This window comes from Notolabrus celidotus, chromosome 22 (assembly GCF_009762535.1).
Source record: "Notolabrus celidotus isolate fNotCel1 chromosome 22, fNotCel1.pri, whole genome shotgun sequence".
NCBI lineage: Eukaryota > Metazoa > Chordata > Actinopteri > Labriformes > Labridae > Notolabrus > Notolabrus celidotus.
This window is the reverse complement of record NC_048293.1, coordinates 8,193,372-8,210,621: the sequence shown is the minus strand read 5'-3', so window position 1 is coordinate 8,210,621 and position 17,250 is coordinate 8,193,372. Positions and strand designations below refer to the sequence as shown.

The following is a 17,250-nucleotide window of genomic DNA, read 5'->3' as shown; positions in this document are numbered from 1 at the left end:
TGCACCCCCCACTGCTGCCTAGCAACAGTGGTGCCATTGGATTTCCTGTATGTTCAGACTGGTCCCTTAAAGAGGAACTTCGCCACAGGAAGAGGAAAGTAGCTCTCCCTCCTTCACTCATCTTCCACTCAATCAGCAGAGAGGATCTAAGATGCTAGGCAGGTCAAAGGTGGCAACAAACATGGACTGTCTAAAAGAGAGATGACATCAGAGCTGCCCAAAAGTGAAGACAAGGAGCTCCCCCTAGTGCCTGGCTGCAGTATAGGTCATGAAGTCCACCCTCTCCATATCAACTGATAGGACATGAGTCAAACTTTGAAATCAAAATACACAATGATGTTTTTCTCAAACATGGTTTCCATTATTATGATAAGTTCTTCTCATGTTGAGAAAAGGGGGAGGGTCTTAACTGAAAGTGTCCCCTTCAAACTAACTCAAGACGCTGGTCTGACCTGCAGGATCTAGGCTGCTTTATCTATAAGTTAATGTGTTTCTAGTTAGCACAGGGTGCAGGATTTCATTACCCCAGCTTCATTTTGGCATCCCTTTTGTACAGTGTGAGAAGGTGGGGGTGTGTCATCCATCTTTTTATACTGTTAATAATTACAAGCCTTCGGCGGTTTCAATAAACTTGTACAATTTAAGTTGCATCCTTGTGTACACTACGAACCATGGTGTGAAAAATGACCCAAGTTGAACAAACACCTCTCTTATTCTGTCAACAGTAATCAATCAGAGGTTTCACAAAGGAAGCACCTCTTGCAGGCCTGTAGCGTGTGCTGGAACCAGGTGCAGAGGTTTCTGTGCTTAACAAGTACTGCCCTTCCTCCTCAAAGGTGTCTTTTAACCTATTTTACAATCAGAAGTAGAACAGGTGACTGACGGTCCTGTAACAACCCTGATATCTTAAACAAATGAACATGGGTGTGTAGACTTGAACTACATACCCTCTACTGCTCTCTGCTAAGGAGAGCCAGGCTCTCTTAAACACATATGTAAATAGCCAATAGAGTGCCAAATGCCAGGGAAAGAGCAAATACACATAATTTATAACACAATGCATCTTAACAGTTCTCAACCTGTCAAAAAAAAGAGGCCCAGCTCATGAGGAGACACATCCAGTTTGGAGCAATCACAAAATATCTCACAAAGCTGCCTTTTGAGCAAGCAGCTCCCGAGGCGATGGTTATTATATCAGCACCAACCGTACGAAGAGTGACAGCTACCACGTTAGATTGATAGAGACAGCTAAGCCTGCTCTAGCACAATCGCTGGCCAACACCCAGCTTCACCTCGGGGTCTGGCTGGCACTAGTTTAAACACCTGTAAATCTCCAAGAACAACTGTTGGAAAACAAAGGCAGGTGTCAGCGCCTGGGTGGGACACATCAGACATATGGCTCAGGTTCTAGCTCTGACCTGCCTCCTATTTAATAAAGCGGGGAGAGTTCAGCGATAAATCTCTCCCTTTAAAACCAACACCAGTTGCACTTTGACATTACATCGATCAGTGCCCCGCTCTGCAACACTAAAATGACTCATTAAAAAGTAAACAGTGATCTTTTTTTGCACAAAGGGTTATTTTTAGCTGTCAATTAGTGAGGAAAAAAGGCTCCTCAAATTCTTAAGAAAAAAAGCATGTAGTCATACGCACACACAAACAGACAAAGATTCTCTTCACACTCCTGAACCCCTGAAGTTAGTTAATGCTTACCGGTAGTCCATCCTCAGGTGTATCTCCATCTCCAAACGACCGACAACCTGGAAGAAAGAAGAAAGAAGAACATTTTCAGTGTCTTTAAATGACATCCGTGAAATTACTTATTTATAACACCTCCCCACCTGAGACAAACTTCATCAAACCTTCTAAATTCATTCCTAAGCCACACTAGAAAGAAAACCATAATTTTTATCAAAACATTTTTCAATCTAATGGATACAATCTGTTTTGAAATGATGATCAGGGCAAAAGTTTTCTTCACAGGCCTGAAAAGAACTCCTAAAAACTTCTGCTTTCCTCTAAGCCTGGCCATATAAGGGAAATGAAAGTTGCTTGGTGTCAGTGGGGCACACTACAGTTTAAATATGAAATATGAACATCCAGATTAATGTAACCGCGACCTCAGCTAAAGTGTCATGTGCCATTTCTGCGACCAAACAGCCCCGTCTGCTGATGTGGGAGACAGGGGTTATGTTTCAGGTATCAGGCTGACCATGTTACAGCTTTTCATGAGCACAGAGAATGAAACTGAGGATTGTGTAACGTGAGAAAGACACTGATGTTATTGAAATTTTCACACGAAAATGCTTTTTTTGAAAAAACTCGTTTGTACTGAAAAAAACAGATGACATGTTGTCCAATATCAGAGTATTATCACATTCAGTTAAAACAGAACTGGTGAGAAATGCAGCTTGTGATCTTAAAACTTAAAGTGAAGTAACCCTGAGTGTAAAGCTACTCTGACTAGAGTTACATTGCAATGTAAGGTGCAACAACAATAGTGAAGAAAATGTATTGATGGCCAATACAATTTAATCACACGAGGTGTTTACACGTCAGTTTTGACACTTCAGATGCATGCTGCAAGCTCAGAATTGAACTGTTCAACAACATTCCAAGCAGACTAGTATGCTGGTTAAGGTATGTGTAACCTGCTTTATATCCTTGTTCCCTTTCAGCTGCAGGATTGGGACTGAAACAAACGGCAACCTCCGGTCTCAAAATATGAAGCCCATGCAGAGGTGTTATAAACTGCTGTTCATGGAGCGTTCACTACAGAAACACCGGAAACCACATACACACCAATTCAAAAGAGATGATATTTGCATGCAAATTAACCTCTATGCTAACAATGCCACAACGCCTACCATATTGTTGTCATTTGGGGAAAGCTGCACAGTAGCTGATCTCAGCCAAAACACAGACAGAACTGTCTCTGGTTTAAGTTGTAGCAAAAGTAGCAATTTAGGACTGCTCCAGAACATTTGTGCAAATGAGGCCTGTTCTTGTCCACGCCAAGCGGCAACCTCCGGCTGCAAGAATTGAAGCAGAAATAAACATGTTTACAGCCTGGTTCCAAAAAACGAGTGCAGTCTGGATCACTGATTTCTGGATCGGCACACACTGTTGGATGTATTTTTTCATAACGCGGCAATTTCTTAGATATTAAGATTACAAGTTTTGCCCATTTCAGAACATGACTGACTTGACTGACAGGCGGGAACATTGTAGCTGTTGGGGAGGAGGCTCAAAGCCCGCCTCTTTACCTCACACTAACTCGACACAAGTTAAGTTGAGTTCAGTATTTCTATTATGGCTCCCGCCGACGATTGGCTTCAAAACAGCGTTCAGGAACAGATGGGTGACGTCACGGATACTACGTCCATTAATTATAGTCTATAGACTGAAATAAATTCCTGTTATGTTTCACTGTTACTCTATTTTGATTTGACCAATTCCTAAAAAAAACACAATGCAACAAAAGGTAGTGTGGGCAAACCTGGCTTGTGATTTTCAAGCAGCAGCAAGATTAATCAAGATTGAAGAGGACTCTGTCTTTAAGGAACTAAATAGATGTGATAATAGTTTCAGTTGCAGACTACAGATGTTGCAGAAATTGTGGATTAAACCATTTCCATTGTGATGAAGGGGGAACTGTTTTTGCATCTTGGTGCATCAACAGGTACCTTAGAAAACTCAGGTTGGACTAATTAAGATTAGGCCTCAAAAGAGGCACTGGGACAATGTCGGCAGTCAGGGAAGGGAAGGGAAATATATGGCAGGGTGGAAACATTTACTAGATTGTGTTCCAGTCGATTCATGAGCCAGTCTATCCGTCCGTCTGTCTGTATGTCTGTCTATATCACAGAGAAAGGTGTGTGTGCGTGCATTTCTCGCATACAGAGAGGAAGATGCTTCCTGCAGCACGACTCTGGCAGTGTTGGGCCGCGGAGCTGCCTGAGCCATGTGCCTGGCGTTGCCTTAGCAACAGAGGACTGCAAGACTGATACACACACGTGTGCTCACACATACACACACACACGAGCAAAACATACTCTCTCTCTTTTTCTCTCCCTCTCTCTTTGCCCCACACACACACACACGCACACGCACACGCACACGCACACACAGCAGTCCAGCAGCAGAACGATGCAACAGGAATACAGAAGAAGCTGCCTGCCTGAGCTGAAGAGAGGCATTACACAACAACACCGGCAGAATACTGAAGATACCAAAAGAGAGAGAAGGGAGGCAGGAGAGGACAAAGGATGGAGAGAGAGAAAATACAGGCACTGAGGGGACGAAACTCTCCTATCAGCTGCTTTAGCTGACAATCGCAAGGATAAGTTAAAAGAATTTACTAGCACACGGACACAGTGGATGCTCTAGGTGAGGCAAGGGGAATGTGTTCAGTCACAGTCACCAGCGATCAGAGATGTTTACAAATCTGCTGCTTATTTTCTCTATTCAACTTTTGTCCATAACATGACAAGAAACAGTGAAAGACACAGGTGCACTTGGCAAGAAGAGACAAGCTATTTACATTGCTATAAAAGCCAAAAATACTCACTTTGACAAAGCACAGGACAAGAAAACCAGCTATGTATGAAAGACAGGGGGGCAAGTAGTAAGCTCCAGCAACTATAGTGTTAAATTATAACTTGGCGATCAAAATATGGGCTAATGAATTTTCTATCCATCTGAGTAAATCAGCCACATCCAACTGAGCAGCCCTGACCTGTGATGTAACACTGCCATCCTCTGAGTATTATAGCGTTTTGTTTATAGCAATCCTGGACTCTTTGCTTTGCATCTTCAATCGTTGTTCTCAGGCAGAGCTGCTTGCAAAGCAAGTCATGATTACCTTTTACCTCGACTATGTGTGGACTTGTGCCCAGGAAGTTCAAATCTCAGATAAACGCTTGTGGGAGAAGAAGCGACTGATGCTCAGCAGTGATAAAGGCTTTACGATATGTTCTGCGGTGCCTCCTTTTGTGCTACCCAGGGTTCCCAGGTCTAGAGAGTAAAAAGAGATTATAGCTCCCGAGCCTGCCAGCCAGCCTCTTGTGTAACACAGGGCTGGGTGGCAGATTGCTGAGCTGGCAATTCTGCTGCTAATTGGATGACTTTGCAACCTCTGGCACTGTACAGAAAAATAATGCTTATCAGGACCCAAATCTGCTAACTACACTGTTGGACTTAGCTCCAACCAAGTGTGATACCTAGTTTAGCTTAAAAAAGGCTACACAGATCACACACAGACTACACTAACCAGTCTTCAACCTTACAGACAAAGTACAAGGAGCTCAAAAGTCCAACCTGTTCATGTTTCATCTCAGGTTGCCGCTCCCAATTCATGCCCTCCCCTTCCCCTCTCTTTTTTTACACCCCTCCCTCCCCCTGTCCTGTATCACCCACTGTCTGGGCATAGTGTTGCCCTGCCAGTCTCTACAGGAAGTGGAGAGTTTATCTGTGCAGCTGGGCGCTGATAAGATAACGCAGGAGGGGTCATGCTTGGTTGAATGAGCAGGTAGCAGAGGGGGGGAAGTCATTGACACTAATCAACGCTATACATCTGTCCTCGAACACATGCTAGGTCAGCCATTACATGTCAATGAGGCAGCAACACAGGCAGCAGACGCCCACTAACAGAACGCACGCCATTCTCATTCACCCACATAGTTCCTGATGTATTGGACAGCTGTTTACATGCACAGTAAAGCACAGACTCTTGTAACTCCAGATGAATCTGGTGTTTAAGTTGTTTGAAAAAGCAGAAACACACACATACAAGCACAGTTAGTTATCTTTGAATGCACACATACCTTGGTTGATGTCCTCAACGGCCCGACGAATTCCCCGGTCAAATGCTCGGGCGTCTGCCGGACTCTGAAAAGTCAGTCCAAACTTCTTGTCGTTGATCCTCCAGTGGTGGAAGATGGGGTTGACCTTGTTGTATACGAGGTCTTTCTGCAGGATACACTCAAGCACCACCTGTCAATACACAGAGTTTGAGCGTTAGGCAATAATACGCAACAAAATTAGAGTTTTTTTGGCCACTTTACAGACTTACTAACCTAAATACTTAAAAGTTTGCTGATGACATTCAGGTTTCTCTTTACTCTTAGTCACATTTAATCTTTCCACGACTAAAACAGTAAGTGAATATACAAAGGCAGGGGGGGGGCTGGGGGGGGGTTGTGTATGTTTTGGAGCCAGGCAGCCCAAGTGTGTTTCCAAAGCCTATTATTAATCAGGGCTACTGGGCCGCCTCCTGGCCTTCCTCTAGGCAGATTAAATGAAATGAGAGACGGCCATTACAGTCTTTGAGGCTTTTTAAACGGACGTGCACGAGAGGTGGCTTAATAGGGCGTGTATGTGTAAGCGTGCGCAAATATGAACGCAGGAGCTGGTGTGATAAAAGAGCTGAGTGACCCAAGTGGTACGACACTGTGCATCTGTACGATCACAAACCAGGGAGAGAAATTGGGATCAAATTTGCAACTTTAATTCACATCTCTATGAGACGTTCATTGATACAGTGACCAACAGTTGTTTGGTAATCAGGGTGTTTCACACAGCTGCCTTTGCCTAATTTTTGTACCACTTGGTAAATGTCATTTTTTAACTGCAGTGACAGCATAATGTCGATGTAGTGGCAGCACTGTTTCTTAATCAGTCCAGTGCTACAGGAAGGACGCTGAAAAAGCTGCCCCAGAGAAAAATGAAAAGTTCTCCACAGAGTACGTCTGCGTTTTTCCGCTATAGGCAAGGCATCCTGACAAAAATTAAGAGATTCAAAATTGAAATCTAATATTCATATTTTAACTTGTGTTTATAATCAATTCTATTTGTTTATCTGTCGTGTTCTGTAGACCACTCTCTTTTTCTCTACAGCACCGTTGGAGCATAAAACAATACGTGTTAATTCAATTAATACTGAGCACCCCCGCGTCTTGGTTACAGCATGTTATTAAAATGCTCCAACATGCACAAACATTTTAGTAGAATATTGATTATAAGAGAACAAAACAAGTAAAAATATATTACTGCCAGAAACATTCATTGAAAGAGAGAGATAAGAAAAAGTTCCCAGTACTGGTCGGCTAGTAGGCTACAGTCATTTCATGTAAACAGCTACATTGATGTATTTGAGACTTGGGGGTCATAATAAAAAAGGCATATGATGCATCAATAAACCAAATTTGTTTTCAACTGTAACAGAAATTGAAACGGTGAACCTCTTATTATGTGTAAATCTTACAATTCAAACTGTTAAGCTTGGATGAAGAGGTAAACCTCTTTCTGACTTTCATGGTCATCATCAGACCAACATGTGAATCATGACTCTTTAAATCTTCTGGAAACATGCAGGAAGTACCACACACTTATTTACATGGTTAGTTTTTTTTAATATACATATAGTTTAATGGGCTGCATGGTGGTGTAGCGCTGTTGCCTCACAGCTAGAAGGTTCCTGGTTTGCAGGTGCCTTTGTGTGTAGTTTGCATGTTCTCCCCGTGCATGCGTGGGTTCTCTCCGGGTACTCCGGCTTCCTCCCACAGTACAGAAACCTGCTCACCAGGTTGATTGGTCACTCTAAATTGCCCGTAGGTGTGAGTGTGTGCGTGAATGGTTGTCTGTCACTCTGTGTTAGCCCTATGATAGGTTGGCGACCTGTCCAGGTCCTTCCCCCCTCCCCCCGAAGCCAGCTGGGATAGGCTCCAGCCCCCCGTGACCCCTAATGGGATAAACGGTCAAGATAATGGATGGATGGATGGATATAGTTTATTGACAAATTGGTGCATAAAAATACACCATAATACAAAAAATGATGTTTTTTATCTTCAAAGTCCCTAATTTTAATTTTCAGTTGGTGCTCCTACATTTTTTGCAGGTGCTCTTCACTTTTTGGAGTTGCCAGTACCAGTGCTACCAAGTAAAAAAGTTAATTTCAGACCCTGCAAACCAATACTCGATGACTGGAAGCAGATGGCACCATTCCCCGACGATTTGGACAAGAGTCAACGTGTTCACTTTAAGAGGCTGATACGTGGCAGCTGTATGTGAGGTGGATGATATGTGATATGTGTGTCAGAGACGGTGCACACAGGTATAAATTTCATCTTAAGTGTCTGAGGGAAAGCTGCTTTTACCCACGCTGATAAGAGTCACATGTTATGTTTCAACGCACAGAGATGTCTCCAAATATCTGTCCTCTGTGTCACTATTACAAGATAAGGAGGGTTATAGGTGAAGCCTGGAAGTTTACCCAGAGCCACTGGGATGAGGGGAGGGAAGAAGGGAGGACTGCATGTGAGGAGGATGGGGTGACAAGGGGGGGGGGGGGGGTCTGCTGTGCCTCTGGGGCTGATTGTGGAGGCGAGACTGAATGGAGCCGTAGCAGGTAAGGTGAGTGCACAGCAAGGCCGACAGAGGAGGAAGTATCACGGTTGCATGTAAAAGGATGACACTTAACACCGCGTTCCACACTGTGCTCGGAGAAAAGAGGAGGAGGAGGAGCAAAAAAAAAACGAGATAGAAAAATAGAATAGAAGCTGGAGACGTTAAGGGGGGGGCTGGATTGAGACAGACAGGCGAAACATGCAGTTTGTAGTGAAGAGAAAGCGTGAGAGCAGGAAGAAAAAACCTAAAGCAGAAAATATAATTTCTTAATTTCTTCAAAGCGTTTTACTGACAAAAAGAATCTTCCACATTGTTTTTTCCAACTTGGAATGAAGTAGTGATGTTTTAGTCATGCAAAAGTCAGTCAAAAATAGAGATAGAGGCATGAAAGGTGTTATGCAATAACCAAAGTGCTGAGTTTTGGAGGTTTAGTAGGAGGCATCGCATCCAACGAATACCAATTATTCCCCTTACTCAAGAATTACAGCTAATAAACCATATTTTTGAGCAAGCAAACAAAACAGCAGTTCAAACAATTCAATCGAGTGTCATGAGGCAGTCACAGACAACGACAGCTAGCAGCATAACAGCTATACCAGATACTTGACACAAATGTAGAGTCGGTGTGAGTTAGAAATCTTCCACCAATTAGATCTGTAGTTTTTAAGAGAGCAAGTGAATCAGATTGAAGTAGAAAAAGAGAGAGAGAGAAGAGAAAGGAGAGGGAGGGGAGGCGGACAAGGAGGAGAGTGATTGGTAGCTATATGGAGAGCCAGCTGAGTCATCACCAGTACACTCTGTGCCGCATCACTGCGCTTATAGACAGATCCTCTCCACCTCTTCCGTCTCCCGTCTCTCTGGCTCCACCTCTGTTTCCTGCTCTTTGACTACACACATCTCTTTCCCTGATTCACCTCATATCCTATGTGCTCGAAACGCCTCATTCCTACCAGCTGAGATTGTGTCGATGAGATTTCAAATGAGTGCGTCTCAATTGTTTTCTCTGTCTTGCTCAGGTTTCTCTGATGGATTGAGGGATGGAGGGCTGCATTTGTGTTCTTTTCTGTCTGAAATAAAACACCTAAATTCTCTCCCTGTGACGACAAACACTCCACTTTCCCTTTCTGTGATTTAGACATAACAAATCACACCAAACAGCCTTTCAAACATTCAGAAGATCTTCCTAGGCCTAGGCCTCTTTTTCACTCAAACAACATAATTATGGTCTTTCTTTTACCTCCGGAATCAAAACACCAATGTTACTGTTTCAGACAACACTGTGGTAACAACTCCAGATATCGCCCTGTGTTTTCTTCCGACTCAAGCTAACGTATTCTTATGTGGTTGTGTCTGTTTCTTTTGTTTTCATGGATTCATCACTCCGCCTCTCCTCCCTTCTGATGCCCTCAGACTTGTCAGTAGCTCTGTGGTCGACGCCAACACCATGGCACTGGGTGGCATCCCCACAGACCTACATATGGCCCGGTGTTTGTTGTGGTGGCTGAGGGGTAGACTCTGGCGGTGATAGGGGTGTTATACCACATCCCAGAAGAGATGCCGGGGTCTCTGAGCCATGTCTTTACCCTGTCTGAACAGCATTCCCGTCACACCCTTTTCCTGTGCCACACACATGCTTGGATAGCAACGCACAAAAACACAAACACACCATAAACGCTAAACACACATAAAATGTGATCAGTCAGAGAAGATTTAAAAAAAAAGGTGATTTAGATGCCCTGCTGAAACAAGCCTCTAATGTTGGATCATCAGGATCATGGTGGCCTCTTTGACTCCCCTGACATCTAACAGCTCTCTCTCTCTCTCCCTCTTTCTCTTTCTCTCTCTCTAACACAGATTTACACTCTCATTACCACAAACAAGGATTATCCCAGTGCATCTACTGGATCTGTTTTACATCTCCAACACAGAATGAGTCTGTGACAAGAAGGTCATGAGCTTGTCAGTAACAACATCAAGGGCCATGAGGATTAGGACTACAGAAAAAGAATGACCACACACTTTGCAGGTTTTGCGACTGTATACAGTATGTCCCTGCTGAACACAGTGCCAGTACAATACAGTCAGGGCCGATACAAAAGTTTGAAATAACAATTTTCTAATATCCGATTCAGATGACTTTTAGATTACTTCTTTGTGTCTGTTTTTCAAATGAACCCCTGAGATATCAAGTATTTAAATTGTTGCTAGTGGTCCCTCCTTTTGAAATGTCACTTGAACACGTCTTACAAACTGCATATTGCTGATCTTTCTCAAAGACAGTGTAACACTCCCACACTGCTGATATATTCTTTCATGTATGACCCTGAAAACAAATCACAGTTTGTCCATCAGATGACTTCTTCTGCCCTATACAACAACCTCTTCTCTGAGTCAGCCGGTAGGTAAACCAGCTAAACATGATGCAAAACAGCAGACAAACATTGGCTACTGACAGTGATGCATGGCACAATATTTGCCCATGGGCCCATGTCCATTAACAGTGGAAATCAACCATAACCTTGGTGCATATCATAGACTGTGTAACAAATGGACGTAGTATCCGAGTCACCCATCGGTTTCTGAAGCTCTGTTCTGAAGCCAATCGTCGGCGGGAGCAATATTGGGAATGCTGAACTCAACAAAACTTAGTGTGAGGTAAAGAGGCGGGCTTTGAGCCTCCTAGCCAGCAGCTACAGTGTTCCCGCCTGTCAGTCAAGTCAGTCATGTCCTTATTTGGGCAAAACTTGTAATCTTACATCTTCAGAACTGTTGCGTTAGAAAAAATTCACCCCCGTACAGTGTGCGCCGATCATAGACTGTATAAAAAATGGACGTAGTATTCGTGACGTCAGCCATCTGTTTCTGAAGTGCTGTTTTGAGGCCAATCGTCGATGGCAGCCATATTGCTGCTGTCCAGCGATTGTGACGTAAAAAGGCGAGATTTGAGCCTCCTAGCCAACAGCTACAGCGTTCCCGTCTGTCAATCAAGTCAGCTGTGCCTCTCATTGGAATACTCGGAATCTTAATATCTTCGAAATTGTCGCGTTAGAAAAAAATTCACCCCCCGTACAGTGTGTGCCGATCGAGAAATGAGCTATCCAGACTACACTCGTCTTTTGTACCAGGCTGTAAACATGTTTATTTCTGCTGTAAAGATCGTCTTTTTTGAATGGGTGTGTATGTGGTTTCCAGTACTACCGGGGCCAGCCTCAAGCGGATCCTCGTTCAACTGCAGTTTTAAGCACTTCTGCATTGGACCCATATTTTTAGCCGCTTGGTGCCGATAGAAAATGAACTATCCAGACTACACTTGTTTTTTGTATCAGGCTGTAAACGTGTTTATTTCTGCTGTAAAGATCGGCTTTTTTGAATTGTTGTGTATGTGGTTTCCAGTACTACAGGAGCCAGCCTCAAGCGGACACCAGCGGCTTCAATTCTTGCGGCTGGAGGTTGCCGCTTGGTGCATACCTAACAGATAATACAATGCAATACTCATTTGATGCATATTATGAACCTAAAATACCCAGTCACCCCTATAATAAGCCAAAAGTTGATAGTTGTTGATAGCACACCACGATCATGTTGTGTAGCTCCAGACTAGGCTTCCTTCATAATCAAAATACACTGACTGCAAGAGTCCCAAAAGCAAAAGCCAATGAGAAATCCCAGCATTCACAGGTTCAATTTGTTCAAGTTTGCCGCTTTCTTATTCCTTGTCTTTTTTGTTAATCAAGAAATTTCGACAGACAGCAAGCAATTTGTTTTGTGTAGTTGGGCTCAAGAACAACAAGCAGAGCCACAGCAAGTTGATGAGAGTTCCTGCACAACTGCAATTTGCAAAGTATGTGCCACAAGTATTATTGTACAATTATTCTAAGAAGCAGAAAAAAATCCTCAAGTTTTAACAACAAATCTACACCAGAAACGTTGTAATCGCAATTAGTGTATCAAAGAAATAAGAAGCAGCAGCCGCAGCAGCTAGCATTAGATCGGTAGATACAGTGAGTGCGGTAGTGCCGATTTAAAGCTAAGGAAATGAATGACAGAATCATTGGCCAACAAATTTTACACATTACCTATCAGTATAGGTTAAAAAAATCCATATCGTACACCCTTAAAAAATTGCTTAACACATGTCAACATTGAGGATTACTTTTTACTGTAACAATGACCTGGGACATATTCTCCTGGCTCCACTCAATGAAGCATGCAGTTTTCACATTACACATCAAGAAGGTGGAAATACTAAAGAGGTTGACAAATACTTGTGTACTCGTGGAAAAACAGAGTCAGTGTTAATTTCCAGCCCCTATTCCATCATTTAGGTCCCTTCTAAGCTCTCTGTGTTTCCCACATCCCTCATCCCACATTCTTTGCTCCTGAGTAATCTGCCCTTCTCTTTAATGATATCATCATGCATCACAGCATCACGCAGCTCGCTCCTATTTTCAGATACCTGCACCGTGAAGGAAAGACAAACAACCACTCCCTGTGTGAGTGAGTGAGTGAGTGAGTGAGTGAGCGAGTGTGTCAATGAGTGAGACAGAGAGTGAGGGGGAGTCTGGGAAAGAGCTGGGGGTCAGGGTGACCTCACAGAGGAGAATGCACCATCTCTCGTTTGTGCATGAAAGATTTTGTGCAGCGTAGCATCACCTGAAACATTTAAAAAATAATCATTCCCCCATTATCAGCAGACGGGTTTCCTTACCAGTTTGTCTTTGAGTCTCTCGCCCTTGATGTGAAACTCCACAGAGGTGGGGCTGGGACTAGGACTAGGGCTGGGACTAGGACTGGAGCTACACGGACTGAGGTTGGTGCTGCTTCCTCCGCTGCCTCCGCTGTGGGTGCTGCCGCTATCCTCTGCCCGGCTGACCTTATAGACGGTGACACAGCTAAGGCCTCCGCCCCCCAGGGGAAGCCACCCACCGCTGGAGTCATCCCGAGTCATGACCACTGCTCTCACACGCGCATAACTGTCACTGTGGAGGAGGTAGAGAAGAGGGATGGAGGAAAATTAGAAGACAGTAACAGAAAAACAATACTTTCAATAGAAATAATCAGTGGTGATCAGCATCTAAAAAAATCAACGTGGTGTTTTCCTTCTGGGTTTTTTTAACTTGGATTGCAAAACATCATCAAAAGCAGACAGCCTACATGAAACAGCGGCCCACATACAGCTGAGTTGTAGTTCAGTACATGGAGCCTACACAAAATGGTCAGTGACCGTGTAGTGAGGAGCATCATACTGACATACAGATACATGATAAAGCCAGAGAAATCTTGTTCAAGCAAGTAATCACAATTCAGCACATGTATGCCACATGACAGTAAACCCTGATGCTGATGTTACACAAAATGAATGAAACCATAAAGGACACCTGACTGGTCCCAGACACCATTACTGTAGAATCTGCATCAAAACTAAAAAAAGAATTTGAGAGAGCAAAGTCAGGGTTCACCCGTGGATAAATGTATATTTAGCACATGATATAACAGACTAGTTGCTACCATTTGTAAAGTCTGATGCCGCCGCCACTGGTGTATGTTTAACTGAAGACAGAGGGTGACTGACCATGTGGCCAAGTTCAGCCTCTGGACACAGCAGATTTCCAACCTCTGTCCTAAAGCAGGACAGGAAACATTTCACAGGCTTCTCTTACTGACAACAGCTTCTTTCCAATGATGTGACCTTATCACCTCCTGGGACTTTGAATAGGATGAGATGTTGTATAACACATTTTTCTGCAATACATACCTTTGTTTTTATTTTGTTTTTAAAGTAACTTTTTCAAGCTTTTTTCTCCTTATTAGAAAGGCCAGCTGAAGCGAGAGAGAAGAAGTGGGGAGCAGAAGATGGGGGGCTAACTTGCAGCGATGGGACCCTTTGCTGCAACAAACCAATGAGCAACGTCCAACGTACATGGGGCACATGCTAAAATCGCTAGGTCAACCAGCACCCCTCAATACATTACTTTGTTAATGTGACCATGGAATAATACAAATAAACAAATAAATGTGTTTGTTTACAAAGCAGGAATGGAACATGAAGGACAGATTCATTGACAGCTGACGTGAGCATATGCATACAGGAATGCTTGAAGAAATGGGATGGGAACTGAGAACTGGTTTCAACTAGTTCATCCCATCGATGTAATTTGCCTTTATGCTTAACACTTCCTTTAACCATACCTTCTACTTTGATTTCAAGCAATGGTAGAGTCAGCATGCTGAAACATTTGTTGATGCAGGACAACAGAAAGTATCACGAGTGCCATGTGTTTGACGCTCTACGCTGCCCGTGTTTCAGTTTAAACAGTGACCCTGTTATTTGGCGACCTTCAGCCAAATGCACCAATGGTTGTCGGTTAAACCAGCTGCTGGTTGAAACACGAAAGAGTCCTTGAGAATGGATCATCATTAACTTTTTCAATATCACAAACTATATTCACAAAATACCTCTTTAATGAAAGCATGAAGGCATTCATAAGAGAGTTTTCAATAATGTGTTGTAACCACGTCAGTCAAAGATGCATTCAGGTGAAAGTCAAGTTAAAGATCAACCCTTTAGACCAAAACACTGGTCAGCAAGTGCTTCCTCGTCTCAGCAGAGCAGTGAAAGTAGTTAAGTCCTATCCTTTGCAACACCTGCATAAAGCTTGCAGGCTGTGGAAAATCCACAGGATTTCACAAAGAATTAGATTGATAAGCAAAACTGATCATGGCAGTGGTGTCAATACAATCGTATCAAATTCTATGTATCGAATTAAGACAAAGAAATAACCTGCTGTTTTATACAGTCTTTGATAAAGACGTACAGTAACATAAACATTTAATGTGAGGATGTGTCGTAACAGCCAAAAAGTACAAAAGGGGTTTGTACCACCATGCCATTACGTATTCTAAATTTTAAAGTCCATACTATGTAAAAAAAAAAAAAAAAAGAAAGAAAAAGTTCTACCCAAAACTCACAACTGAAGTATCCTCATACTGTTCCCAGTGTTATTGGTACACTGTACCACAGCATGCTTTGATACTGACTCTTAATTTTACACAGTAACTCTTCTACTCTCCCTTCCTTCCTCCGTGTCTTCACTTAAAGTCAGATGTTTCTCTGGTTAGATAACACACACTGCTTTGGGCCACTGGAAATGACAAAGGTCAGGGTTTGCTGAGGGCAGCATTTTGCAGTAACTCTGGGTAAAATATTAAATACTGAGGGGAGAACTGAGAGCTGACAGACAGGCAAAAGAGTGCAAGAGTGTGACTGCCGGATGTCTTCCTGTGACATACTGCTCTCTGGCCTGTGTCCTGGTAGACCGACAAAGATGACGTCTGACTTCATGTTCTGAAACATTTCAAAAGAATGTCTTCTATGAAACAATGATTAAAGGAGAAATATGCCACTTAGCTTGTACAATTTGATAAATGACATAGTTACAATTACATAGTAGCTCCTGCTGAAAAAGAAGAATGGCTGTGTCCTGCCACTCACTGCCTCTCCTTTTTAAATCTTATCCCACTCTATAAGACTAACCTTTGGCCTCCTGCCTTCCACACCCTGGGCAAACGTCAGTACAGGTTACTGGTTAGTAATTAATCTAAGAGCAAGAGAGCATTAAATCTGGAGCTAACTTGTTTTATCATGTGAATGCTTTGATAACCTGGAACCTGGAAATAGTTCACTAGAGTTCCCAGAAAAGGATTGATGAGGACGATTACAAACAAAACAAAACCAACAAATCTAAAAATAGACCAACAGACAGAAGACGGTCTTTGTGAACGTGAAAACCCTTTGAAATAATAGGAATAATCATTTACGGGATGACAATATGAAAGAGGTGACTCCAGGCTATAAACCAACAAAGACTCTGCCAGATATACAACTATGCTGTGCTTTATAGCATGTCTGTCTCTTTAGCTGTTGGCTTACTTTTGGCTAACTCTCACAACACTGTTTGCAGCAGTGGCAGGCAGCTCTAAATCTCATTATACACTACATTCTTAGCACAAAACAGAAGACGAACAGGTAATGACTGTCTGGTGTACATATTAGAGCACTTCAATTCTTAACAGTTATTTTTCTCTGCAGTTGGTGGAGACCAAAGCAGAGCTAAAAGAGAGAATATTGGACACAATATAGTCATGAAGCCAAACAAAGTCTAAGTGATTTATAAAGCTTTTATGAGTTGTATTATATGAAAAGGACATGGTGACAAATAGTTTCTGCAGCTGGCCCTTAGTTTGTAGTTTTTACATTAACTTTAAGTCAAAGCAAATATGCCAAATATGACATCGCTTGTTATTTTAGATGAAAATTGTGCTGGTAAAAAAAAAATGTCTTTAATATGTTGTGACTCAGCTGTGGTACAGCAATCCGTTACTAGGGATGGACAATGATTTTCGAATATTCGATTACTTAGTAAAAATCAAAGAGTTACTGCAAATATTTTCTATTTTTGAAAGTAGATTTTTTATTGTTCTTAAAGCGGAATATTCAAATAATCGTTGAATAGATGCCAGTGATTATCACATAGTAATTTGGCTTGAAATGTCCATCCCTATACTTTACTAGCCGAGGTTGTAGCTCTGGTTAATGCCTACTGCCATAATGCTACAAACATCTACTACCCAGATGAAAACGAGCAGAGATAACTGATGGCAACTCTTAGCACAGCAAACAGAGATTAAGTTTTATGCATGCTGTGTCCGGTTAAACTGGTGTTAAACTTCTCGATTGAAGCAATGCATAACCAGCACAGACATGTGGATGTTACCCTGCAAAAAGAACTAAAGTCTGGTGGTTCTAGCACTGCTAATATTATTCATGCAGTGCAAACCAATTTG

At 42.6% G+C, this 17,250-nt stretch overlaps 1 protein-coding gene across 1 annotated transcript in view; it reads right to left on the bottom strand.

Annotated features, from left to right (window-relative positions):
- Positions 1-17,250, bottom strand: part of spred1 (sprouty related EVH1 domain containing 1) — a 36,572-nt gene that overhangs the window by 9,569 nt on the left and 9,753 nt on the right. The window contains exons 2-4 of the mRNA XM_034675647.1: positions 13,115-13,385; positions 5,826-5,994; positions 1,714-1,760 (exon numbers count right to left, since the gene is read on the bottom strand). Of these exons, the coding sequence (XP_034531538.1) occupies positions 1,714-1,760; positions 5,826-5,994; positions 13,115-13,385 (487 nt within the window). The remainder of the gene's footprint in view (positions 1-1,713; positions 1,761-5,825; positions 5,995-13,114; positions 13,386-17,250) is intronic.